Consider the following 27,568-nt stretch of genomic DNA (forward strand, 5'->3'; position numbering starts at 1 on the left):
ATTATATATAATAATTTTATATATAGTAATATATAATTATGTTTCTGTAAATGGGTGCTACATATTGAATAGATTTACTGCTTTAGAAGCGAACAGTGGGTTCGCAAATACCACCTTCATTATCGATACTGAACATGAAGTTTAGATTACCTTCTTTCACCCTTCAGAGACAGATGTTCATTTAGATTTATTGCAACATCTAGGAGCTTCTAGAACATACCATGGCAAACCTAAAGTCCTTCCTGACAGACTTCGCGGTATTATGAGCCCGTGTTCTAACTTCATCATTATTAGCATGGCTTACACAATTTCGTGTCTTCTTTAGATTTTCCCATACCCTCTTTCCAACTTTTCATTAGTCAGTCGAGAGATATTGCACTAAATTAATGATACAGTCACAATACGTGCTCAAATTGAGAACAAAAAATTCTTCCTCTAAAGATCTTTTCATTACGAGCGTAGACATTCCCGTTTCCAGTTCCCGCCGTCTGACCAGACGTTGATTTTTACTACTTCCCATGAAATCTGCTACCTCGCTTAATGGCGCGTTACAATTAAGTTTTTAGATTCACAGAATCTAAAGATACGACGCTTCTTCTTCACCCGTCATCTCTTCTTTTCTAATGAGGCGATTATTTTGAACTTGTCCGCATAATAAGTTACCGTTCTGCATTTAAACAGAGCGTTGTAAAAGAAAGAATACGACTTTTTATTACCTGCAAAAACAGTGCCAATCGCACAAAGTATAGTGAATAGAGATTTATATTTAAAATTTGTTTGCAAATACATATATATATATTACGTAATTTATAAAAGTACCTCCACAAAAAGTAATAACATTATATATATGTGTGTATTTTTAAATTCAATCATTTGTAATATTACTTTTTATGGAGATATTTTTTGTTTGTCATTACTACCTACTCTGGTTGGCAGATTGACAAATTATGATTCGCGTACGTATTATTTTTGATCGAAATATTGAAAAAAGTGCTGATTAAAATGAGAAGGATGGAGACTTATAAGCGTCTACGTCGCTTTTCCGCTCTTGATTCGCTTTCCCCTAGTGAAGTTATTGATTGGTATGAACTTTCAATAACAACCGGTCCAGTTATGCCGCGCCGTCGAAAATAAAACGAAAAGGGACTTTCAAAGGATTACACGTTTGATGGGCAAGGCACCGAAAGCCCCAAATAGCATCATTCAACCAACTCTTCGTTTCTCTACTTTTTCTTTCTCGAAAATATCGTTTAGTCTTTGCTCGCAATCATCTATAAAGTAAATACATGTCGCTGGAGAGATCGTAAATAATCGATGTCTTATTTATAATAAATTTGACAATTAATTATCTGTTCTCGAGGAGAATATAAATCGCGTGGGGATTTGCAGAAAATCCCAGGACAATTTCCCGATTGATTTTCGATACGATCTTTTTCGAGGCGCTTTCTCGGCTGGAAGAGAGAGAGAGAGAGAGAAATTCTTGTTTCCGACATTCTTCGTTATTTAGGACGTACGTAACAAGTGCGCTCTGTTACTTCCTACGCAACAATTTCTTTCGACGTCCAATTTATCCGTGAAATTACAGTCGAGTGTTAGTTCAGTTATTTGAACGAGTTTCATATATATGGTCAATAAACTCATTGTTACTTCAAGGACTAAACGATTTGCCGTGTTTCTTTCACGACTATTGTCTTTCGCGATCGTTGAAAATGTTTGAAAATGATGAGAATGTAACGTTTGTAACGCATTCATGTATAAAGGAAACAATTCCTATCGTGCCACGGATAACCACCCAGAATGATTGAAATCGTCGGTAGATAATTGCGTTTTGTCGGACATTCCAATGATAAATATTCAATTCTGTTACATGATGGTATGCGGCTCCCATGAAATAATGTAATATTTGCAGCATAATATTTGTCTTTCCACAGGATTATTTCGAGAGGAGGGACTTATTAAATCGGCTGAAGATTGATAGAAATAATTTTCTCTGAGACATGCTGTTATTGCGTTATGGAATATTCTTCATGGAATTCAATAAGCACAGAGAAATACGATTTCGATTATGCTAACTTCCTCAAGAATCACGGCGATCCTTTTAAAATGAAACAGTTTCTATGCAAACTTCGATTCGGAGAGTACGATACCACATGGTATAGAAAATATATGGAAATAAGGTAGAATATGATACACGATAACAGTCGATATATTAAGATTCATAATTCCTGCGCGCGTGTGAAGGCAGGTTTAGTCGCGGCTTCGTACGCTTAATATTGAAAATCAATTCACGTATCGGCATAATACATGGGCAAGCGTGTGTAACGAGATGCTTGAATTATGCGACCATATATATTCGCACCCACGCCACCGCGACACAATGATCACCACGCGTTACGAGCATAGCGGAAATTTCTCAATTTCGCGTTTAAAGCCACGAAAATCTCGCTGTATCCTAATCTGTCGTCTCGCTTCGCCACGCCTCATCTCGCTCGTTTCACCATGCCTCATCTCGCTCGTTTCCTCGTGTACGATAAGCAGATGATTATAAAATCGGATTTCGATTATTGCGTCGCGCCGCAGGTGATAATAAATCGCGCGGCATTAAAAGAGCCGTGGTTTAAAATAATATCCAATAATATGTACGTGACGATTATCGTGTGAAGATTGCTTTAACCTTTTTTGTGGACCAGCGATATCCCGCTTGGAATCAACCCTTTTTATCTTATAAATTGCTTGCTTAATTTTTATGAAACTTGATCTTTATAGGGTAATTTTATAATGCTTTCAAATTTGAGGTAAAAAAAATTCAAAATTAAATATGAGAGAGACGAATAGAATTTTTAAAAAATAATTTGATTATCATACTCTGTTTTAAAGAGTTTTGCGAAGTAACATAAAGTTTCCAGTTTCGCTTTATTTGAAACTTAGTTCCACGTGAACAGTTAGTACTGATTTCCAAATTGACTTTCAAACTCCCTTGGAGCTCTTTGACACTAAATCCTTTTTCATGGAGGTTTTGAAATTTGATATCTTCAGGCTGCATTCAAACTTGGAGATACCAAGAAACTCCTAAAATTGAGTTTCAAGATAATCAGATTATTTTTTTGAAATTTGAGTTTTAAAATTCTGAGGCTAGAATCGAATTCACCGATCTCAAAAACCCTTTTTTTCATAAATTACTTTGGTAGAACGTTCCATTCCTCGAGAGGTTAATAAACCAAATGCACGATAAAATGAAGCGTAAAAGTGTATGAATTTTTTAATATGAAAGGTGATCGTTTTTACGTAATGCTAATGGATAACGTGAACCTTCGGAGGGAAATTGGAGAATGTTTATTGCCGCTCCTTCGTCAGATTTAACGTCAGACTTGAGAAGCGTTGATTGAATTTCCCCTCTTTGGACGCAAAATGATCCTGCCTATTAACTTCGTGGAATCAGTTCGCGATGATGAGAGATATCAGCGAGTGGCTTGTCGACGTGAATTCGTCGACAAGAACTCCCGGAAATCGATTCCGGACCAGCAGCGAGGCCAACAAGTGCCATCGTAGACGACAAGTACCGATAATCCAGCGAGTTTTGAATTAATATGCATGAAATAACATAAGCAATGCACAAGAATATCCCCGAAATCTACAAACTTAGTTCCAACAATAGATTCTATGAATTCGAAATCGATTCTTCCATAGAAAAGAATATAGTACCAAAAATATTAAACCAATCGTGCTAAAATTACAAAGAAAATTTGATTTGAATTTAGGAGATTAATAACACCTGAAAATTTAATCGTAATCTGAAACTTAATCATGAATCAAAATTGGCATAATAAATCCCGTAAAAGATTTAAAATAAAAGTATAAGATCGTAAGACTCGTATAAGATCCGTAATTTCTGTGTAAGCAAATATTGAAGCATCTGAGAATTTACGTAGCTAAAATAAGTCATGAGAAATTTAATAGCATTTACTTTGAGACGCAATTTCACCACTCAAGAATGCGTTTATTTCGGTTTCCCGCTTATCGCTGAAGAAGTCCTTAAATTTTTTTTATTGCTCAACGGCTCTTCACTAGTTTTCTTTACATTAGCATGCCAAGTACCGTTTCAGTCGTGTAAACGGAATTGTAAGGCGAAAAACTAACATCGTGGAAAGGTAGAAATATAACTCTTTCTGACATGAGTAATACGAGACAGCCATACTCGAAATAAATGTGTAGGTATATCAGCGATAGTGACAAATAAGTTCTTCTACTCTGTTGAAGAAATCTTTTCCGAATATCAGCGTAAAGTCAGCTTTATCTTTCTTTCACAAACTAACAAATAGTAAACATATTTATATGTAAACACATTTATTTATTTTTAAGATAGATTACGTTGCTTTCAAAATAAATAACCCATATAATATATTATATTTTTTCATAGTATTATCGATATTTGCGTGTAGAAATAATTTTATTTTATAACGGAATTCTGCAAAAGAGTACGTTACATAAAAAAAAAACACATTTTATATGATTTTTATAATACTTTTGCGTATATTTGTAATAACGTTGAGACGAATTAGCGATGAAAAATCATCATTTATCCTGAGATCACCAGACGATTTTCTGAAAATTATCTCTCTCTCGAATCGCAATGAACTAAAAATAGAACAAACTCGTATAAAAGTACTTGTCGAAACCGGAAACGAACTGACGCTGGCACTCGTTTGTATCTACTTGTACAGGATGAAAACCGCAATCATAAAGGAGGCAAAGAGATAAGCAAATGGAAAAAAGCACTATTAAACCGCGGACAAACGAGCAGATTTTCGAGACAGTGCAACTTTATACAAAACTCGGCTTCTGATATAAATTCCGCGAAAGTAGAGAGAGAGAGAGAGAGAGTTTTATTATAAAAAATATATTTCTTGTGATCCTCAAGGCTATGAATATTTTGGCATACTATCAGTAAAAATAATATTCATATAAAACAGTAATTTATAGCTAACCATGTAAAAGATATCAAATTTATAAATATACAGGGTGTCCAGAATTTAGCGCATCAGAATATCATAGCAAGGTAGAGCGGCCTAAACTGATTCGAAAAAACCTCTACCATTTTGCAATTTTTGCAATAGTTAACGAGATTTTAGTAATAACTAAAAATCGCTGAATTGGTTTTCAATAACTTTTTATTCAAATATTATCAACATTTACAGAAAAATAACGACAGACAAAAATTATTTATTTTTTTCTCATAAAGTTCTGAGAATTTTTTTCAAAATTTTTTAAAACCGTATTTTCTCATGTCGGTAAAAATAAGAAAATGCAATGTTAAAAAGATAATAAAAAAGTCTGAAAAAATTCTTGTAACACTTTACATGGGCCACCTTGTATATATTTTATTATAAATATCAATGTATGTATAATTGGAGATTTTAATAATAATAATAAGAACTCCTAATTTTATATACACACACATTAATATATTAAATATTAATAAATAAAAGAGCAGAGAAATTTTTAGCAGACAATTAATATAAATCTATGTCACATGTCGAATAATTTTACCGTTAATGAATGTATTATATTAATTCACATAAAAAATATTACTTAACACATATACAGAGTATCCATTACTATAATAACTGCAGTTTATACATAGAATGAACGGTTTTGCTAAAATATCTAAAAATTTAGCTAGATACAGATCTGGAAATAATTTTGTTAGATCAAATAATTATGTAGGACGCGTAAGCTGACTGCTGGATTGTCAAAACTCTTTTCATTATGCTTATTGTATTGTTCATTATGCTTGGGCGTTCTACATAATTATGTTAATAGTTCAATAAAATTATTTTTAAATTCGTATTTAAACTTTTAGATGTCTCAACAAATTCTTCTACGTATGCTACTTTCTAAACAACAGTAAGCAAAAAGCGATAATTTTAACGAATTTTAAGAATTAAAAATGAGATAGAGGAAGCTTGAAATAAAACTTGATGGCTGCACTTATCGCCAAATTAAGAACCTAAATATTACATTACGACGAGAGTGCTTAAAACCGCTCAAGAGTTCGCCGTCACCGACTGGGACGCGAGCGAGGTTAATCCGATCTCTAAAAAATGTATAGCCTCGTAGACTAGCGAAAAACAATTTCGCGGTGCAATATGCATTATGTAAAATAACGCCGTAAATTTACCTTATATAAATTACGCTTTAAATCCCTTTACAACAACTCTTAGCGGTACGGGGAACTACAGAACGATATAGATAAATATTGTAGCATCGTGACGGTTTGCAAAGAGGGCGGGAAAGGAAATAATTTCGTTCTACCATTAAAACGAAGCTCTCGCTTTCTCACGGTGCGTTTCTCTCTGTCCCCGACAATTAACCACGACTCTTAAGAGCGTCCCGTTTTTGAAGCAATAGACCTTCCCCCTTCCTCCCCCCCTCAGTCTGTTCATTGGCGAAATATTCGCTGGAAAGTAATTATGGCAGGTAGTAGCTAGCTCGTGCTGCGCATTACAGAACATTATGCTCCGGTGGCACGATCGGCAACACGACAAAGCGTGTTGATGTTATCGCCAGGTTTAACAATATGTTGCTTCTTGTATCGGTAAGCTCGACAAAGCATCAGACCCGGCGAATCCTTTTGAATTCCGACAACGTTACGTCATGGTAATAGTACGAATCAACCCGAAAATTATTGTGAGAATAATCCTCCACATTATCCCTTCGCACCTCTAATAATTCTAGTTGATTGAATTCATTGAATGTTAGCAAAATGTTTTTGGTTTATTAAATTAGAATCCGCTTAATTTGAAAAAATGATCGCGATTTTACAGGTCGAGGTTTATTACGATATACAGATAGTACTATAGAAAAAAAAATTCCTCTGATCCTTAACTAAAACTGTGAATATTTTGACATATAGTATTATTAGTAAAAATAATATTGTCTATATAGAGTAGCAGTTTATAATGAAAAAAATCAGATTTATATGTATATATATATATATATATATTTATATATACACACAATTGGAGGTCCTAGCAACAACAGCAACAACAATAACAACAGCAATGCATAAATTTTATGCATTGCAATAAAGAATGAATATGAATATGAATAACAATAATAATAATAATAACCTCAACAATAACAACAATAATAATGATAATAATAATAATAACTCGCTCTTTGTAAGCGAGAGTTAAAAATGTGGTGATAAAAACGACTGTGACGTCATATAATTCTAAACTAGTGATAGTAGCGACCGCGATTCCGGTATATACGCTGCATACCCGATAGCACTGAACACGACGTGCGACAATGAAATAAACTGCCGCTGGGTGACAAATGCTGAGGAGATACGTTTTAACCACATACTTCTCGCTTGATACAATCGGCTGCTGCGACTGTGTGCCGGCTATTGCGAGTTTCCGTAGTAAGTAGAAAAGGGACGCCAATCAACCCCAAGGGACGAAATGGGAGACGTGCCGTAAATCTCGAACATCCGCTAACACGCTCGTCGTAGTATTTTACGCATTTCTTCGAACAATTTACGGGCGAACTCTTTATTTGTTATTTGTCAGATTGCTGAATTTCGGTTCTTGAACCAGAAACAGTCACCGATGCCGCGATAATAAAAGGTATCGATTATGCAAAACTTTGTTTCTAAAAAAAATTGATATCTTTTTCTTTTTGTGGCAAAACCGCAAGATAAATAGATTTTTTATATCTATGATAGATATTCTATTTTTTTTCGGTTGTAATTGTTGAGTTATATTTTTGTAACAGATCTACATATAAAAAATACATTTAAATATAAATATAAAATTTACATAAAATTATATAAAATTTTAAAATAATTATAGAGAGAGAAGGTATTCTTACTTCTTATTCTTAATTCATTTTTACATGAAAAGCTAGCTTTTAGCCTTTCATTATTATTAGTATATGGACATATATTGCTTGTAATATTTTATTGCTTGTGATATTTGCCAGTACTATTATGGTGATACTTAATCTTCTGCCGGCAATATGAATTTTAACTCTTCCATCAGCAATAGAGATTTTCGAGAAACGGAGCAAATTTTTTATTGTTCTAGATTATATAAAAATCTAAAAAAACTCCAATATACCTACTTGCCAAGCTTCAACAACGATCTTCACTATCACTATTGAGATCGGATTATATTTTATTTATTTTCTGCAGATTTAAATTTATCTACAAAATTCAACAATCAGAATATCAATGCTTTTAAAAATCTCGGTCGCCGACAGAGAGTTAAATAAGTAAAATTAGCTGTACCTTCTCATATCATATTAAAGAGCCATGGCTTTAAAGGACTGTTCAAATCCTTTCAAATGAATTTTGAACGAACCTTTCAAAGTTTCGTGAAGTTTTCCGCTGCGGGTATTGCCAACGCAATGGCAAGTAGGGCGAAAATTCCGATTCAGCACGTAAGAGTGGAAATCGTGAAGTCGAATCCAGGTCTCTATGCAGCACGCGCGGTGATTCGTGCGTTTCTATTATTTTAAAGGATTAATCGTCGCAGCACGTCAGAGTTCCAGACTTTCGTCTCATGATTCCCGTGTAATTTGTTTCCCGACGTAAAATTAATGACTTCCGTGCTAAAGACGCTAACGACCAAAGAATTCGTCTCGACGACACCAGTGCATTTAAGACTGCCTCGCCGAAACGAGATTATGCATTTCTGATTTTACGTTATCCAGCATATTCAGTCTTTGCATGCTTTTACGTTATTCAGCAAATCCAGTCTTTGCACGATTGAATTATAGCGGAATAAGGAAGTTCTCTATACCTTCTACGAAGGTTTATTCAATCGTCATGTCGAGGATTTGTGTCGTTTGTCTGGGTTTGTGGATTTAACGAATTGCAGGTTTAAGGCGTCCTTATCTTTTTATAACGAAAAATTAAATTTTAAAACTTCAACCATCGCGAAAAGAAAAAGTAAGTGGCCTATTCTTAAGGAGCTATTATATCTTGAATCCAGATTTTTTTAATTTTAAAACTGATTAAAAAATGGTTCTCTTTTTTTGTTTCTGTGATACTTTTATTAATAAAATCTCTTTATATCTTATTTTCATTTTATTTAAAAATAAATTAAGATATTTCATAATTTTATGCATCTTTAAATTAATATGAAATAAACATTCAGAATAGCGCACGAAATGTCGTACCATTTAATTATCAGATTTCCAGACTTTGGTAATTAATTCTGTACTAGTTATGTACCAATTTTATTATAAATAAATGTGTTATATGCAGGATTGGGAAGACCTCGTTACTTGTGACGAAGTTAAAGTTACTTTTTTAATAATTATAGAACTAAAATAATAGTAATATCACAAATTTTAAGTTTAATCGTCGATTTGAAGAACTATTATTGCGAAAAATATTATCTGAAGTAAATGTATTTGAAATAATGCAAAAAGTTACAAAAAATGAACACAAAAGTAACTGAGAAATAACAACTCGTTACTTTTTAAGTAATTCTAAGTATATGTTACTTTTCAGAATCGGTGACTTGTAACAGTAATCGGTTACTTGTTAAGAAAAAAATTCTATCTGTATAATATTTATAAACTTTCCCTGGTTATATATAAAGCAAATGTATGACATTTTTTTCGTGTGCTACTTTGTAGATGTTGAATAATTTTAATATTAACTTGCACAAGTTTTAGGAACAGAGTTTTAGGAACAAAGTGACTTTACAGTCAGAAATATCATAAGAGCTTTCGTATCACGTCACACAAAAACTGAATGCTCCGGATGCCTTTTCTTTTTGTTGAATTTTTTTGTTGAGTTTTTGTCTGTCTGAAAGGTCTCACGTAGCTCGAAGAAGAATACTCGTATTTCTTTGTAGGAATGTATGTATCCGAGAGAAAATTGATCTTTTATTTTGAATCGTGCTGGGAGATTATATGCGTCCTCGGAAACGGAAAAGACGAAGATGCTGTAAGAAAGACTTGTGACCATGTCAGAGGAGAATAGTAACACTGAAATTCATATTTATGAATATCTTAGTTTTTCTTTAGGAAAAAAATGGCTCGTAATTGAACACATTTGTATCAAATATGGAAAACGCTATGAACGTAAAGAGAAGCTTTTTTACACGATTTCTTTCCTTCGAACAAATCCAACAATAGATATTTCCAGATTCAATCTCGAAATAATTTTCGTATAATGCGACAGATATAAATGATCGGAGAGCTGCTGTTTATAATCTTCCACCATGTATATGCCAGAGTTGATAGGAGATGACGTTAAATCGACTTGTTTCGTTAAAATATTCAGAGACTCGCGTAAGCATTTATGTATAAGTTCGTAAACAACAGAATACATTCGTATCATATTTTATATTACATTCTTGATGTCAGTTACATTAATTTATTTATATAAATGTTATTCTCGGCAGTATTATTATCGTAAAAATATTTTATTTAAGGATCGACGAAAAATGAATAATTCTGTGTAATATATCTGTATCATATAAATCGATAATTAACAGATGAGTCAATGTTTAAGCTTTAAACGTACCTATGATGTGTTTGCGATCATTATATTTGGATACATTTATAAATTAAATAAAATCCGCGCATTCGCACGTAAACTGTGTCGTGTTTAATTTACATTTTTTTTACGTCAATTACTTTATTTATTTATTTATATGAATTTATTTATATGAATATTATAAACTCTTGATATTATTCTGGCATATTATCACAAAAGGTTTAAAAATCAGAGAAATGAATAAGTGCAATGATGTAATATATCTATAATCGATATCAATACTCGATAGATAGGCAATGCATAAACGTATTTCGGTATCTATAATGTTGTAATCCATTGTATGTTGTAATTCATGTAATATAACACAGTATTTGTAATGTTATATACTTTGCTGTATAGAAGATGCCAACAGACAATGCAATTATCATTAAAGTGTAAATTTACAGAGCAATCGTTAAGTGATAAAAGCGCGACAGTCATAATCGTGCATATCAACGTTTGAAATACGATCGTCTCTCGACATCAGAGTAAGCGTATAGTAATTGACCACGTGGCAATCACTTGTTACAATACGTCACACATGTGTCGTACTGATTCCTTTGGTCTGTCAAAACGATAAACCATAACTAATTTCGACTATAATTATCGCTGTCTATCGCAATCTGATTCGAGGGAAGGGGATGTTCTTAAAAAGGTAAATGGAGGAAGTATCTATGTAATAATGTAAATCCCATTTTTTGTAAGCAAGCCTAGGCTGCGTTCCGATATTCACTGGTAGTACTGAAAATCTATAGTGCATGTAACTTGTGTTCACTATAGATTTTCAATACTGGCAGTGAATATTGGAACGCAGTCCTTCCCCAATATTGGAACGTAATTTCTTTCCATTAGCTTTAAATTTCTTTGGGAAAACTTTTTATAAGTTTCTTAAGAATCTACTATTAAACTTATGCACGCAAATTAGGCACATAAAATAGATTTGAGGAAAAGTTTTACATCGATTTATTATACGGAAAAAATGATTTTCTTGAAATATCTAAAAATTTAGCTGGATAGACAGATCTAAAAATAATTTTATTATCAAAATAATTATATAGAAAACTCAAGTATGAGCAATATTGCAAAAAATTTTTTATATAATAATTATTAACGCGTTCTATATACTATATATACATAATCATTTTAATAGTTCAACAAAATTATTTTCTGATCTGTACCTATCTAAATTTTTAGATACTTCAATAAAACCGTTTTTTTTTTATATTTACAAAAGATAATTTTTAATAGATTTAATTCGTTGACATACAACATTGATTAATTTGGAGGTTTTTCATAAAAATTGAATTGGAGATTGAGTATCGTTGATATTAAAAAACGGATTTGTAATATGTAAATATTCTGCTAATAAAAACATGCAATTTCGGTATCTCTAATATTTTCGCTTTGGTTTACGTTGTGAATTCGTAAAATAATCGCTATATACCTATCCAGCCATATGTCTCGCGACGTGATGATTGCAGGGAGAACTGGCGAATGCGACGTGATGCGACGCATGTGCTGATCGAGCAATCATTTGTTATCAGCGGCATCGATATTCCGTGTGGACGATGCAATAAAATATTTTCCTATGCATATGCATGCAGGCGATGCGATATATCCGGCAAATCGATGATGCACACCGGAGGATTTTCCGCCGCGTCGCGCGCGATAAAATACATATCATCTCAGGAACACGAGAGAATTTTGAGTGTTCTCACAAAGTCATGTTACGTTTGAAATGATGGAAAACAGACAAAGAATATATAAAACGGAATATATGTATATATATCTACATACCATACGTATATTTGACTTTATTTTCTTATTTGTTTATGTGCACATTGAAAAAAGAATCTGGTTGCATTAATTGAAATTTTAATAGAAAAAAATGGACTCATCAAAATTTTGTGGTTGAATCTATTATAATTCTTTGAGATAATTAGAATTCTGATTGATATGATCAGAATCTTTTGGTTCATTTGTAATGAACCAAATTTTTCTCAGTGTACAATATACTTATAAACAAAATATATTGTTATATGATATATTATTATAATAGTATATAATAATACATATGTAACAATATATTTGATTTATAAATATATTATATACTGAGAAAAATATATATATCACATATATATATCAGAAAGAATGGTTTTGCTCAAATATCTAAAAATTTAACTAGATATAGATCAGAAAATAATTTTGTTGGACTATCAAAATAATTATATGTAAGATGCTCAAGCTAGTTGCTGTACAAAACTTTTTGTAACAATGCTCATCATGCTTAAGTTTTCTATATAATTATTTCGATGGCCCAACAAAATTGTTTTCAGATCTGTATCTAGCTACATTTTTAGATATTTCATCAAAATTGTTCTTTCCATGCATCTTAAATGTATGTAAAATTAGAATAAATGTATTCACTTGTTTTTCTTAAAGATTAATTTTATATTTATATATAGAACTAAAGTTACAAAAGTTGAAAGCTGTACAAAGACTTTATAATCAGTCTCTATAGATATTAATCAAACTATGAATATGGAATATACTTAAATCTTGAAATTCACAGTTAAAAGCTCTGAAAGATTTCATATTCGTTATCGTAGAATATAGATCTCAGAAACGAGGAAATTAAAAAGAGAATAGACGAATATAATATATCGTGTTGGATACACGAATATAATTTCTGATAATAAAATATTTTAATTATTTGAATATGTAAAAATATGAAATAAAGATGCAAAAAGAATTTTAATTGAACGAATGCAATAAACTGCACTTATTTTATGATTGTAGAATTTAATGAATACTTTTTGAACATTATGATGATGTGAATCCAGCATCATGAAACGCTGAATCGGCCATATCCATAAATGTCAAGCACGATGAAAGTGATAATAGAAAATTCGTTGAACCATTCGAATTGATGAACCCGTTTTAAGTAGGTTCGTCTCGGTTCGTCTAATGAGAACGAAAGCGAATTGGTGAAAATTGAGGCAACGTTTCGTCATATAACTGGCTGGTTTATATTTGAGGGAATATGTGAGGAAAAGAGAGATGAAAGAGATACGTGCACATGCATGAAACATTCGTAACATAACTTGCACGACGAATCGATAGTCCATAACGGAAACGTTTGAAGGCGTAAAAGTAATTTCATATAAAACTAACGAGAGCGTCGGGAACGCGTTTCCATTCTTTTTTCTTCTTCTTTTCGCTCGTTTTCGATACGTTTTTCCCTTTTGTTTTTGTCATTCATTAAATGGTCGTTATGGTCATTTTCTCTCTCCTATTATATTCGTCGGGCGCACGTGGACCACATGTTAACTTTTCTTATTCACCGGCTTTAAACTGCAGCCGGCGCAAAACTGCCGCATTCGCTATCTTTGTTCACGCGCCTGCAGCGAATTTATTCGCCAACTATTGCACGCAATTTGAAACTGTGCTAACCTCGTATATCACGGGGTGCTAATATCTGAAATGTGCGCAATCTAACGTCGCACAAATTAGTCGTGCACTCTAACTACTAAAATAATTACGAAAATTAATGATTTTAAATAGCACATTTTTTACACCGATAAAAAGCTTGGTTTTAGAACGTCCAACCGTTTGCTTTTAGTAGAATGATTTTAGAATGTGCAACAGATTGCTCTTTAGGAGAATAATTTCATTAAGGAAACAAGAATTCATTTGTAATTAATGTTTTCTATTTTCTATTTTTTTTTTTAAGTAATTAACTCATAGAAATGCCGATTTCTCGGCCGATGAGAAAGTGTACCTCGCGGCAAAAAGAATTAAAGCGCTAATCGCTTGATATATGTTTAATTTGAGACTTTCTTTTTCTTTTTTTGATAGATTGTACAAAACGCTTTCACCACGAATGATGTATCGTCAACGTGAATAAATTAATAGCGCTGTTCCGTGAAACATTTCGAAGAGAACGCAAATATCCTAGTGTTTCTGTGCTTCCTTCTCGAACTGACTCGTAGAAAATCGCCGACTGTCAGCCCCAGCCACAAATCGTCGTTCCCAGGACGAATCGATCGTTGACCTAAACCGGTCTTTCCGAACGATAATCGTGAGAGAAAGGAAATAAACGAAGAAAGAGATCGGATATATGTCATATAATAAACGAAGAGAGAGGGATATATGTCATCTGTCGACGCGGACTTTCGGAAACGGTGGATCCATTCATATCATAGGATGAGAAAACGAGACGATGAGAATCCGACAACATATGTTAATCGCGGAAGAAAGTTATTGAGTTTCTGCAAATATACATTATTTACATATACTAATCTCACGCGATGAATCTAAAGCGACCCCTAGACGCTCAATATTATTGTACAATTATTTTATACTTTTATTTTCAATCGCATTCAGCAGAAAAAGCAACTTTGAAACTGTAAAATTCTTTAATGTAAGCAATCGATTCTTGCCTTTAGTTCCTTACTAAATCTAAATACTCTAAATGTATAAACCATATTAAATAATTTTACAACAGTTGCAAAGCTATTTCTTTCTGCTGAACACACTGGTGTCCCTTTTAAACAATTCAAAACAACAGACTCAATATAGCCTCTGGATCAATATTATTGCACAATATTAATTATCGTCTGGAAGCTATATTAAAAGACTGTTTGTTTTGAATTGAGACGATCAATAATATTGTACAATAATATTAATCCTCTAAGACCCGCTTAAAAGCGTTTTAGAAAAATAATCGTAACTGTAACACGTGCATTATAAATTGCACGATAAATTGTACAATCGAGGATCAATTATGTCTAAATCTAATGACTATATATTTTCTGAAGGTCTTATCTGTAACGCTAATGCGTTCCCTCTTACGAGTCCACTCACGCTGTGCCATACATTATGTCGAAAAGGTATTGTATATAAATGGAAGAAGCGCTCGCTACTACACTTTCAATGTGTCAGGATGTATATCTCACAAAGTTGACCGTACTATATCAAGTGTACGTGATCTGCTTGCATTGACGCATTAGATGAAAGAAGAAATTAGATATATGTGTGTGTACACATACACATGATATAATATATTATTATATGTAATATGTATCATGCATAATTAAAATGTTACAAAAAGTTTTGACATTCTAGTAACCAGCGTAAGTGTGGAACATAACTATTTAGATAGTTCAACATAATTATTTTTAAACCTGTATCTAATTAAATCTTTGGATATTTTAACAAAATCTTTATTTTCATGTTATATATATATACATATATATAATTATATATATAATATTTTTTACTAACGTTGAAAATCTTTATAAAGTGATATTTATACTTTTCTATATGTAATACGAACTGTTTAAAGACATATACAGATTAGATTTAACATTAATTGGTTTCATTTTCTTCTTGGAATATTAATCTTTTTCAGAAATGATAAAACCATGTATATTTAAGTATATGACATGGCAAATATGGAAACAAAAACTTTATATTCTCATGACACCACTTAAACTCATAAATGCATTTTTGAAAAATATAAATATTTAGAATATATTTAAAGTATTCGTATTGAGCGGACCATTGTTTATAATAAACATTTTATTTTTGTATACGTTTTAAAGCATATTTATGTTGCAAAATATTTTGATCTTTTAATTTACTATTATATTATAGTTAGACACTGTTGACCTAATATGTTGATCCGATCGAAATATATATATACAAAAACAATCTCGGACAAATAACACTTTTCTATTTTAATTTTACAATATCCCTATACGCTTTATGTTTACACGTTGATTCTTTCAATCTTTTTGTGAGGATAGTAGAAACAATTTTTTTTATCTTCGATGCCCATCGATAGAATGCACGGAAATAAAACCCTGTTACTTACAATCGATTGAACATATTAACTTGATATTGAGTAGGAAATCTTAGCGCGAGTCAAATCTGAGACAGAACGTTTGCGAGAAGTCAGGGTGAATCGAAACAATTAGCTAGGAATCGAGCGCAATCAAGCGGAAAATTGGGGTGACAGAAAATCGCGCGCCAAGCGATTTCAACTCATCGAAATGGAAATTCTACCGGGAAATTCTAAAGTGGAATTTTGAGACACGTAAAAGCGCTTGTTGTCGTTTACCGCAGCTATGCTTGCTTTAAATTCATAAGCACTGATGCATAATTTGCATCGACGTAATTATTCCACGAGCGAAATTTTGAACGAAAAGCGTTTTCCAAGTCATAATATGAGAGGGGCGTACGACTTAATATATAATATATATAATATAAGCCGCATGAGTATAGAATATAAAGTGGTTGCGCCGTATGCTGTATTGCATATCTAATGAATCGATAAACATCGTTCTACTTTCGAAAGTTTTCGCGGTGAGATTTCAATGTGACGTATTACATAGATTATTGCACCCTTGAGAAACGAAACGTGGAACGATTGAGCCACCTAAAAGATTAACCGCTCCATAATGTGAAACGCTACTGAATATCACGAATATAGAGGATCATGATTTATTTATTTTTGACTTGCATTTAGTCATGAAATCTGTGTAAATATGTGGATTGCGAATGTGCATGTAATCCAAATTAATAGGTGTCATCAAATTTGCCGTTGCGTTTTAGGTCAAATCGTCAGAATAATGTATTGAACTGTACTAACGGGACATGAAAGAGTAATATCGTTGGATAAATTTCGCATCAGAGTATTAATTTTAAAGCCATATTACAAACAACATACATATATCAGGTTATATATCCGTCCAATGCGAATAATTGTAGTGCTTTCCTATACGAAAAGAAAATTTTGCTAAAGTATTTAAAAATTTAATACGTAATATATACACATGTACACTGTTCTTTATTCCGAAAGATGCTGTATCAATTTATATTTTTTTAGATAACAATTTTATTAATTAGATTGCGAAAATATTATGTTTAATTGAAGTGTTTTTTTAACTGATAAAGAAGTGGAGTCGAAATGTTATATAGATTTTATTGGTTTACATATCTGTTATGGATTGAAAAAATTATAGTACATCTTTTTAAAGTTAACTTCTATTATTTGCTTGTTATTGGCTATTTTTCTCGTTTTCTTAAATTTAGCTAGACATAGAAAATACTTTTGTTAGATTATCAAAATAATTATATAAAACGCACAAGTTAGTTGCTAAAATGTCAAAATTTGTTGCAACATTATCCATTGTGTTTGAATGTTCTACATAATTATTTTGATAATTTAATAAAATTATTTATTAAATTTTTAAATACTTTAGCAAAGTCATTCTTTCCGTATACCTGTCATTTGCTATAAAAAACTAAAGCGATTATTTTTTAGCCATATGTCACACTGAGAAAAAAAATTGTTTCTTTGATTAAATTAATTTAGTTCGTCTTTATTTCATTTGACTAAAATTAATTTAGTTTATCTTTTTTTCATTGAAGAATGTATGTAAACACATTACCTAATTATATTGGACTCAAATACATATGTTCTCCAACGAAAGAAATAAAGACGAACTGAATTAATTTAGTCAAATGAACAATTGATGTTCTTAGTGCATGTATTTTATTCTCACATTTTAAGTTGAATCATCAGTATAGTAATTTTGAATTGTATCAACAAAATACGAGAGAGTAATTTCATGGCCGATAAATAAATCCTGCACTAAAGTATTAACTTTAAAGTCGTAATTACAAGCGAGATACACTGGACTATATATTCGCTCAGCGCAGATAATTGTAGCGCCTACCTGCGCCTACCATCATAAAAAACAGAAGTAAAGCAACTTTATTATTTCGAAAGCCCACGTTTATACCAAGATAGCTGGATCCCGAGATGGGAAATAGCATCTACAATAAAGAATACTAAAAGCTGTAGCCACCCTTCCGTGGATAACGGCAAGTTAGCGCGACAGAGCGTTCTTTCATCATGATTTTATCGTATCACGATTCTACCATAAAATGCGACAGCATTCAAAAGTACGTGTATGTGTCTTTACTGGAAAAAAAAAACTAGAAAAAGAAGAAGATTCAAAGCTCTAGAGGACATCAAAGACATTGATCCTTGCAACATCAACATCTTCGTAGTATCCCTACGCTTCTTTCCATGCAAATTGATTTTTATTTATTCCTTGTCTCACCGTAGATGTGTTGCAATTGTCGCTGCAGCTGTTATGTAGTCGCGCCTATGATAATTTGGCTTAAGCTAACTCCAATTAATTCTCCCCTGCCTCGCGCAAATCATCGCAAACTCCGACAAGCCTCGTATTCACACAATCTCTCTTTGTCTTTTCGCAGAGTAACCTGACAGACGGGGAAGAAGATCTGCCTGAAGACACTTTCTCGCTGCTGTCGGTGCTCGTAGTTGGTTCGCTAAACTTTCCATTTGATCGATCGCGAGTCGCCCCTCGAAGACAGCCTCCCGAGAATGCCTACTCTCGGAAGCTCCGATCCGACCCCGTCCAATCATACCGGTGGTAGTCTTTGCCTTTCTCTCCCTCTTCCTAGGCTCTCTCTTGACATCTTTCCGCCCTTATCTCCCGTGTTGTTTTCCCTCAAACACTCTTTTGCTTAATATAATCGATAGAATCGAATAAATTATGATTGGACGCGTATCCCGAGAGCGAGTGTTGTAATTTCTGTCATATCGATACTCATCACGAACTCCAACGATGTCCTTCACACAATACTTCTGTACTAGAATATTGTAATATATTTTGCTAGAAATGAAAGGATTTTAATTGTGTGTAGAGACTTTTTATTTAAGATTTAATAGACGAAATATCAAAAGTCTAGATTGTTTTTTTAAGAACAGTATTTTTAAGATTTATCAGAATACATTGACGTGCGACAATTTATTGATAATTTATTATATATTTAAAATTAGAAATACTGATTTTTAATTTTTCCTTCAAGTAAGACGTTTGTATTAGATAAAATCAGATAAGATAAAATCCTTTCTAAAGAGTCGCAGTCTATGCAGAAGATTTGCCTGAAATTATAAAAGACAGCAAGAGTTGTCCTGATCGACGTTTTAGCGTAAATTACTTTACTATGGTGCTTACGTTATCGATAAAATAAAGGTTCACGAAGCGAATTATATACTCTGCTGAATCTAGCCTTTTAAAGGGGATATGCACATGAACCAGAACGGATTTACCGGCTCTTTGTTCATTTTGTTCACTCAGTTTCTTCTGTATTCCATCTTTTCAGCGTTCGCGTTTGTAACATATTAATTATAGAAATACATGTAACGCTAAATATTAAAAGTCACAGGAGATTACGGCCACCCTCGAATTTTTCCCGATGAGTAATCGACGCCAATTTCGCCAGAAATAATTTCATTAGAACGAAGGTCGGGGCTTCCGAGATCCTTTATAAATAACATTTATTATATCGTGCAGTAAAAGTTTTAATACGTACATCTAAAAAATTTCTCGGAAAAAGATATATCCATTATACAACATCCAATGATAGTAGTACCAATAATACCGATATTTACGCCGCATCAGCATGACGCGGCTCTTCTCATTCATCCTTCGATTGAATTCGATGAATAGCGACGAATCATATTTCATCGACCGACCGACACGACGTCGGATTTCTTAAAGGCCCACGCGCTTCGAGGGGTGATATGTTGTACGGTTGAACAGTAGCGTGTCCTGGCGATTCTCCGCTAGACGGATCTCCGCGATATCCGTAGGATTTCTCCTCGTGATCCTGATATTCTTCTCCGTCGCCGGCAACGTCTTGGTCTGCGTGGCGATCTACACCGACCGCGGGTTACGGAGGATCGGCAACCTCTTCCTGGCCTCCCTGGCCGTCGCCGACCTCTTCGTCGGTGGGCTGGTGATGACCTTTGCCGGGGTCAATGATCTCCTTGGCTACTGGACCTTCGGAATGTGGTTCTGCGACATCTGGATCGCCTTCGATGTTATGTGCAGCACTGCCTCTATTCTGAATCTATGCGCCATATCACTCGATCGTTACATACACATCAAGGATCCCCTCAGGTGAGGTCCGGTTGCGATCGATATATCGGAAGAACGATTTTGCTAAATATCTAAAAATTTAGATAAGTACAGATCTGAAAATAATTTTGTTGGTAACAACCAGGATAAATTGGTACAATTTTGAACATGGTTGGAACAATTCTGAACGAAATAAAATTTGAATCCAAATTTTATATTTAAGTTTGGTAACCTTGATCTCATTGTGTAAAGGGTATTAAAGAGAATCAAACGGAACCATCAAACGGAAAAAAATCAAACTTAAATCTCGAAAAATTGGATTCAAATCTTATTTGATTTACGTAGAATTGTATCCTGTTTGAAATTGTTGCCTATCAAAACAATTATACCGCTCAAACTGGTTGCTATTATATAATGTTAAAACTTTTTGCGGCATTGCTCACCATGCTTGAGTTTCTTACATAATTATTTTGATAGTTCAACAAATTTATTTTCAGATCTGAATCCAGCTAAATTTTAAATACTTCAACAAAATCGTTCTTTCCTTGTACCTTCAAAGAAGGATTATATAATCGAATAATTTGTAAATTAAAAATTACAACTGTTTTTTCAGGTTAAAAGACAGTTTTAGAGGATAAAATCATTTATATGATATAATTTTGCGGAGAGTTCCAAATAGTTAAACAAAAATTGTTAGAAAATAATGTCAAAATTATATTATACTTGAAAATATTTTAATCCTAAGAAATTATGTGTATAAATTTTTCCTTACAAAAATAAAAATCTAAACATAAAGTCGAATATAAAGAGAGAGTAACAGAAATGTCAACGGAACTTCTATGAAGCGAAACGGGTACTTCTATGAAGCGTAAATTGGAACAGCATAAAAAAAACGTTTTAAAAAGTAAACATCATTTTTACGCGCTGTTCCAATTTACGCTTCCTAGAAGTTTTGTTTACACTTCTGTTACTAGGCTTCTTTTTGGCTGAACTTTTGCACCAGTTCATCTTTCTTCCTTTTCTCTCCAGGAGGAAAGAAGAGGAAGCAAGATGAACTGGTGTAAAAGAGTTCAGCTAAAAAGAACAGGCCTACTCTTTCCTTTCACTTTCCCCTACATTTAACTTACACATCTTTATTTCTATCAGGCTTCAAAAAGATAAGAATTATAGAGTTTTAAATTGGAGATTGTCAAACGTTATTGTTTTAGGTACGGCCGTTGGGTGACCAGAAGAGTTGCCATTGGTGGCATCGTCGTTGTATGGCTTCTAGCAGGACTCATATCCTTCGTACCGATCAGTCTAGATCTTCATAGGAATGATGATCAACCCATGTATGAAGAGATAGTGGAGGTAAGGTACCCGCGAAGTTTAATTGCGTCGATTTATTAATATCAGTAGTTCAATATATCGAATGTGGTCTGTTTGAATACGTAATGAAACGATTTTCTATTGAACGTCCTTCAGCTCTTGAGCAAATTATAGGTTTTAATTGCTGGGTAATATTTTCTATGAGAAATTTATAAAATACGAATTCCGTTCATTTCAATATTTGAAGTGTACATATATTATTTAAAAAAATTTGCAATTATAAGTATTATCCGAGATGTGTTCTACGTGGCGCTCATAACGCTCGTGAATATCATTTGTCCTTGTTTAACATTTGATAAACGTCAAGGATGAAATGATTCCAAGAGCATTGCAAGCACCAAATGGAACGTAGCACGGATGAAAAATTATAAGTATTCTTTACGGTATATCAATCATGTGAAATTAAATTCATATCGAGTGTTATAAAAAAGAATACGTAAATGTTGTTGCTTTCGAATACCCAGAGGGATTAAAAATAAATTTGTTTGATTCAACTGAATAGGTCTCTCACAATCAGTGAAATTGTAATTCGTTTAAATTTTGATACGCAACATTCGAGATGATGTGCAGATACACAATAAGGCAGCTTAAGAGAACCATAATTACACTGTGATAGACTTATTCAGTTGAATCAAATAAATTTATTTGTTAGCTCCTAACGAACACATTCAGTTTTAGTTGCTAATGATTGCTCATGCAGTTCTTTGTCAATACGACCCGGTTTTTCATTTTGATTTTTCATCCAACGATGCAAAAAAACTACTCTCACAATTTTTCATTTCTAGTTAATTTGTGATTAAGCTTAACCACAAGTTAATAAAAAATTGGACCTAATTGTGAGAGTAGTTATTTTGCATTATCGGATGGGGGAGTGTGACGTTTTCATCTAGATCTAAAGAGTTTCTCTATAGCTAACTTTTGCTAAGTACGGATTTTAGAATAAAAATTTTATTCAGCAATTTTACAGCCAAGAAAGGGACTTGATTTACAGTTGTTCTTAACTCATTCATCCATACCGTTCGCTCGCTATTCGTTTGTCTATCTTTCCTCTGTTTCTTATTATTCTATTTGTATTACTTACTTGCCATATTACTTACTTTAAGTACAGATTTTGAAATTGTCTGTACATACGGAATTTGAACTCATGACCTGTTGGTTACGAGTCCGCTCTCATACGAAGCCATACAATTTCCCAACGTAAATACAAGTCAGCTGTTTTCACACAAAGCTAACACTTCATTCCAAAAATGAAATTTCTTGTTTTATCCCGTCACACCGCTCGCCTCTGAAATATTGCAATTTGCGCAATCTTTGTCATTTCTCTCATTAATTATTCATCTCTTTTACCTTTACAGGAGCACCCTACGTGTGCCCTAGACATTACACCCACCTACGCGGTGGTGTCCTCTTGCATATCTTTCTACGTGCCCTGCATTGTGATGCTGGGTATTTATTGCAGGTAAGATCGCCCACTGGCGCCCACCACTATTCAGAAGCAAATTAATTTAACTTTTTAGTTCGCACTCTTGCCATAATCGTTCGCCATAATCTCCATGAGTGACGTAGCTCGTATGGCGTTCTATAAAACATAACTAGCTCTGGTAATCCGCAATCTCGAATGAGTTTGAAGATAAAAACAATGCGCTTGAAAAAAGCTCGCATCTTCGTTTAAAAATCCATAAGAGATAAATCACACGCGCAACAATACCGGATGTATCACCAATTCGTTTAGCAGAACAATGCGTCAGATGCCGAATGATAAATTTCCAATAAGCGTTGAATCATCTGTTTATCCATTTGATTTTATTTCTTTAATATATAAAGATGCAATTGTATGTTTTCATTTCGCTGTCAAGATTGGATGTGCTGTCTACACAGAAAGAATAGTTTATTGAAGTATATAATAATTTAGCTGAATACAGATCTGAAAATAAATTTTGTTGAACTATTGTATATCAAGATAATAATATACGTTTAAACTGATTGTTAAAATGCCAAAACTTTTAACAGCGTCGGTTATCATGCTTGAATTTCCTACATAATTATTTTAATAGTTCAGCAAAGTTATTTTCAAATCTGTATCTATCTAGATTTTTAAATTATATTTTATATTTTTCTTTCTCTGAATAATAATTTGAAAGTAAGTCGCGAAATTCATACAGATGCATATTGTACTTTGCGAATGAGGTGAATAATAAAAGTGTTTTTTATTAAATAATTTTTTACACACTAAAAACACCGTGCTGAGTTCCACGCCCCCCTTTTTTACTTTTTTTTAATTTGTAAAACTTGGGATCTCTATTTTATTTTATTTATTGTTAAACTTTTAAACTTTCATTTCAACTTTTCAAAATTCTTTCCGTGTAATAATAATAATAATGACTGAAAAATGAAAAGAATTTTATTTCATGCATTAAGGAATGCTTTCTTTTCTAGGCTCTATTGCTACGCGCAGAAACACGTGAAAAGTATCCGAGCAGTGACGAAGCTGCCGGACACCTCCATGGCCAAGAGTTTTCGCTCGAAGAGCAGTCGTTGCAAGCCACCGAAGCCGCAGACGAAGACGAAGCCAACCAGCCCTTATCATGTGTCCGACCACAAGGCCGCGATCACCGTTGGTGTAATCATGGGTGTATTCCTGGTATGCTGGGTGCCCTTCTTCTGCGTCAACATTGTCGCAGCCTACTGCAAGACCTGCATATCTCACCGAGCGTTCCAGGTGCGACTTTTTGCGCAAACTGCATCCAAAGTTGTTCGTTTTAATTTAATTAAATTTGTTTAAAACTCAAACCAATTCTTTTTTCTCTTAAAGGAAAAATTAACTAAAAATACCAAGCGATCATTATTGATTATTTCTATTTTTTAATTAATATTTCTTGCGTAAAAAATAGGATTTTTTTACTTTTTTCAATAATTATATCTTTTATACTGACTAATATTTGGATTTTCGTCACTTTTTTTATTTTTATAATAATTTATTCACTTGATCTTTTTAATGAATAAGTTGGTATTTCTAGTATTAAGTTCCGATCTACAATAGATGTAGTAAACCTTTAGTCTTTTGTTCTAAGCTCCGAGTTGCTCTAAGCTCTAAACTTTACAACTGAGATCTGACCAACTCGCTTAAAGCTTAAAGAGATTACGGCTTAAAATAACACCGGAAACATTTTGCCGAGAAAAAGACGTCACAGTTTAGAACTTAGAACAAAAGGCTAAGTGCTTACCACATCTATTGTAGGTCGAGTCTAAGCGATAGTAAGTCTTTCATTCTGAATCAACCTAGAAAATATGGAAATTGCTATTATAAAATTTTTCCCTCTAAAGAAAGGTGAGAATTTTTTTCTCACACATAGAACAATTTTTCACTTGCGGATTTTTCCGATTTTCCTTATGTAAAAGTGTGTCAAAGTCGATTTTTCTTTCCAAACAGGTTCTCACGTGGCTCGGTTACAGTAACTCGGCCTTCAACCCGATAATCTACAGCATTTTCAACACTGAATTCCGGGAGGCATTCAAAAGGATCCTCACGAAGGGAGCACGCGCGCGAGGCAATCAGCCGTCGACCAGCGAGTGCGGCGAATTCCGTTCAGTGGTGGTGCAGAAGCGGAACGGTTCCATGGTCGAGTGTAACATCAGTCCGAGATCGAGCGCAGATAGCTGCCAGGTCGGCGTCATGGCTCAACGACATCGCGACACCATCGTCAGTGCCATATAAAGCGAGCTTTTCTTTCGACTTTCTCGGTCATTTTAAACGACGAATAATTTCTTTCCTGGATCTCGCTCTCGCTATTCGCCTTTGAAGTCGTTGCGATCGTGCTTCATTACTCGCTGATCTCGTCGAAGAATTTGCAAATCTGGAGACACCGACATCATCTGGGCGGAGAATAACAATATTAACGCGCGAATTAAAACATGCTTCGTTCAAGAGGAATTCGTTCTTCATAGTGACATGTTAAACTTCTGCGATCTTTCGCGAACATACGAAATATTTTTATTTCAGCATTTAGATTTACAGTCTTTGTTTGCTGTTTTAAAATTTGTTTCGAATTCGCAGTGAAAACCGTCGTAACACACATCGATGGCAGGTTGCACGACTTCTAATGGAATGATATCGCTTATTGTTATTGTTTCGTACGAACTTGCAGTGTACATAAAATCAGCATCGCCTGTACCAACAAGCAGAGTTTACTCTCGCGTACTAAAGTTTAGTATTTGCATCCGCGAAGGATTGAACGCCAAACCGCCTGCCTGCTCAAAGGAAGACTGCAGCTGCAGTTGCGACGATGTCGTGCTCTGGCTGCATACAGTCGTGTAAAATAAGCATAACTGAGGATGTTGATAATACTCTCCGCTATATTACTGAATTTCTCCTCACGTAATATCAATCAGTGTTCTAGTTAGTCGTTAATTTGGCCCGAGAATTCTCTTGGATAACCAATAGAACACGCGTTGCTCGTATTTCCTCAGCATCAGATTCTATAAAAGCAATATTAGGAACTGCAGGAACAATATAAATCGAGACGTTTGCCAGATATTAAACAGGGTGTTTGCTAAAATCTTGTAAAAAAGTTTCCTGAGAATTCCTGGATATTTTTATTCAAAATTTTTAGTAAAAAATTAGAGAGTTTAATACAATTTTGAAATAAATTGGAGTGCAAAAAAACAAACTATATATTTTGAAAATTAGTAGAAGTTAGGGATTCCATAAAACTATGTATCGTTGTCTACAATTGGAGCCACAGAAGAGAGTAAGTTACTCTTTTCTGCTGAGTATTGTCTTCTACTTTGATTTTTTTAATTTTATAAAAATTCGCAACATATGAGAATTTATGTAAATATACGTAAATATATATGATACATATGTCATGTAGAATGTAAGGAAAATTTCCGCGCATTTTTGACAATTTTTCTTTATTAAAATAAAATGAATATGGTCCAATGTAGATTAGTCAAAGTATTTGCCATCGTTTCTTATTATCTTTGTCCACCTTTTAGGCAGCATACGAATACCACGTTGAAAGTTCTCCTTCAACGCATGTATATAATCTATCGATATGCGCGGGAACTTTCCCATAGCAAGAAAAAATAATCAAAGAATGTTTTCAGAAAAAGACAGAATTTAAATTTAAAAGTAAATTTCTAGAGTCCAAACGAAATTTCGGTTTCGGTCAGTTTCGGTTAAAAATCAGGATTTCGGTTTTATTTCGATTTCGGCTGAAATTAAGAGAAAATTTCGATAGGTAAACCGAACAAGTTGCAACGCGCCGGTGAGGGTTCAAAAAACAACTGTTCGATTTTAATTATTAACTCGTTGATTAAGCTTAAAACAATTTGAATACAAACTTTGATGTGATCCTAATAATCCTCAACTTTTAAAGAAATCAAATCACAGTTTAACTGTGATTTGATTTCTTTAAAAGTTGAGGATGCAATATTATTATATTATATTATAGTTAAATATTTCAATAAAATCTTGTATTTTAAAGAGTACATAAATTTGCCATATGATTGCTGAAAATCATACGGTCTCTGTAAAATTAATAAAAAATGTCGATTTCAACTCTAGCCGAAAAAATATGACTCTGTTAACTTTCTTCTTCTTTTTTTTTTTTTTAGTAAGACTTATCTAACAATAAATTTCGGTTTCGTTTTCGGTCGAAATTGAATGACAACCGAA

The 27,568-nt window shown here is 33.3% G+C and overlaps 1 protein-coding gene across 2 annotated transcripts in view; it reads left to right on the top strand.

Moving 5' to 3' along the window:
- Positions 1-26,467, top strand: part of Dop1 (dopamine receptor, D1) — a 112,644-nt gene extending 86,177 nt beyond the window's left edge. For both annotated transcript variants that reach the window (XM_018455490.1, XM_018455489.1), the window contains exons 2-7: positions 18,851-18,920; positions 20,256-20,565; positions 21,732-21,873; positions 23,247-23,350; positions 24,328-24,610; positions 25,322-26,467. In XM_018455490.1, coding sequence (XP_018310992.1) covers positions 18,851-18,920; positions 20,256-20,565; positions 21,732-21,873; positions 23,247-23,350; positions 24,328-24,610; positions 25,322-25,606 — 1,194 coding nt within the window. In that variant the 3' untranslated portion in view covers positions 25,607-26,467. The remainder of the gene's footprint in view (positions 1-18,850; positions 18,921-20,255; positions 20,566-21,731; positions 21,874-23,246; positions 23,351-24,327; positions 24,611-25,321) is intronic.
- Positions 26,468-27,568: the final 1,101 nt, after the last annotated feature.

The sequence above is a fragment of the Mycetomoellerius zeteki genome, unplaced genomic scaffold (assembly GCF_001594055.1).
Source record: "Mycetomoellerius zeteki isolate Tzet28-1 unplaced genomic scaffold, Tzet1.0 scaffold481, whole genome shotgun sequence".
In the NCBI taxonomy this organism is placed as follows: domain Eukaryota; kingdom Metazoa; phylum Arthropoda; class Insecta; order Hymenoptera; family Formicidae; genus Mycetomoellerius; species Mycetomoellerius zeteki.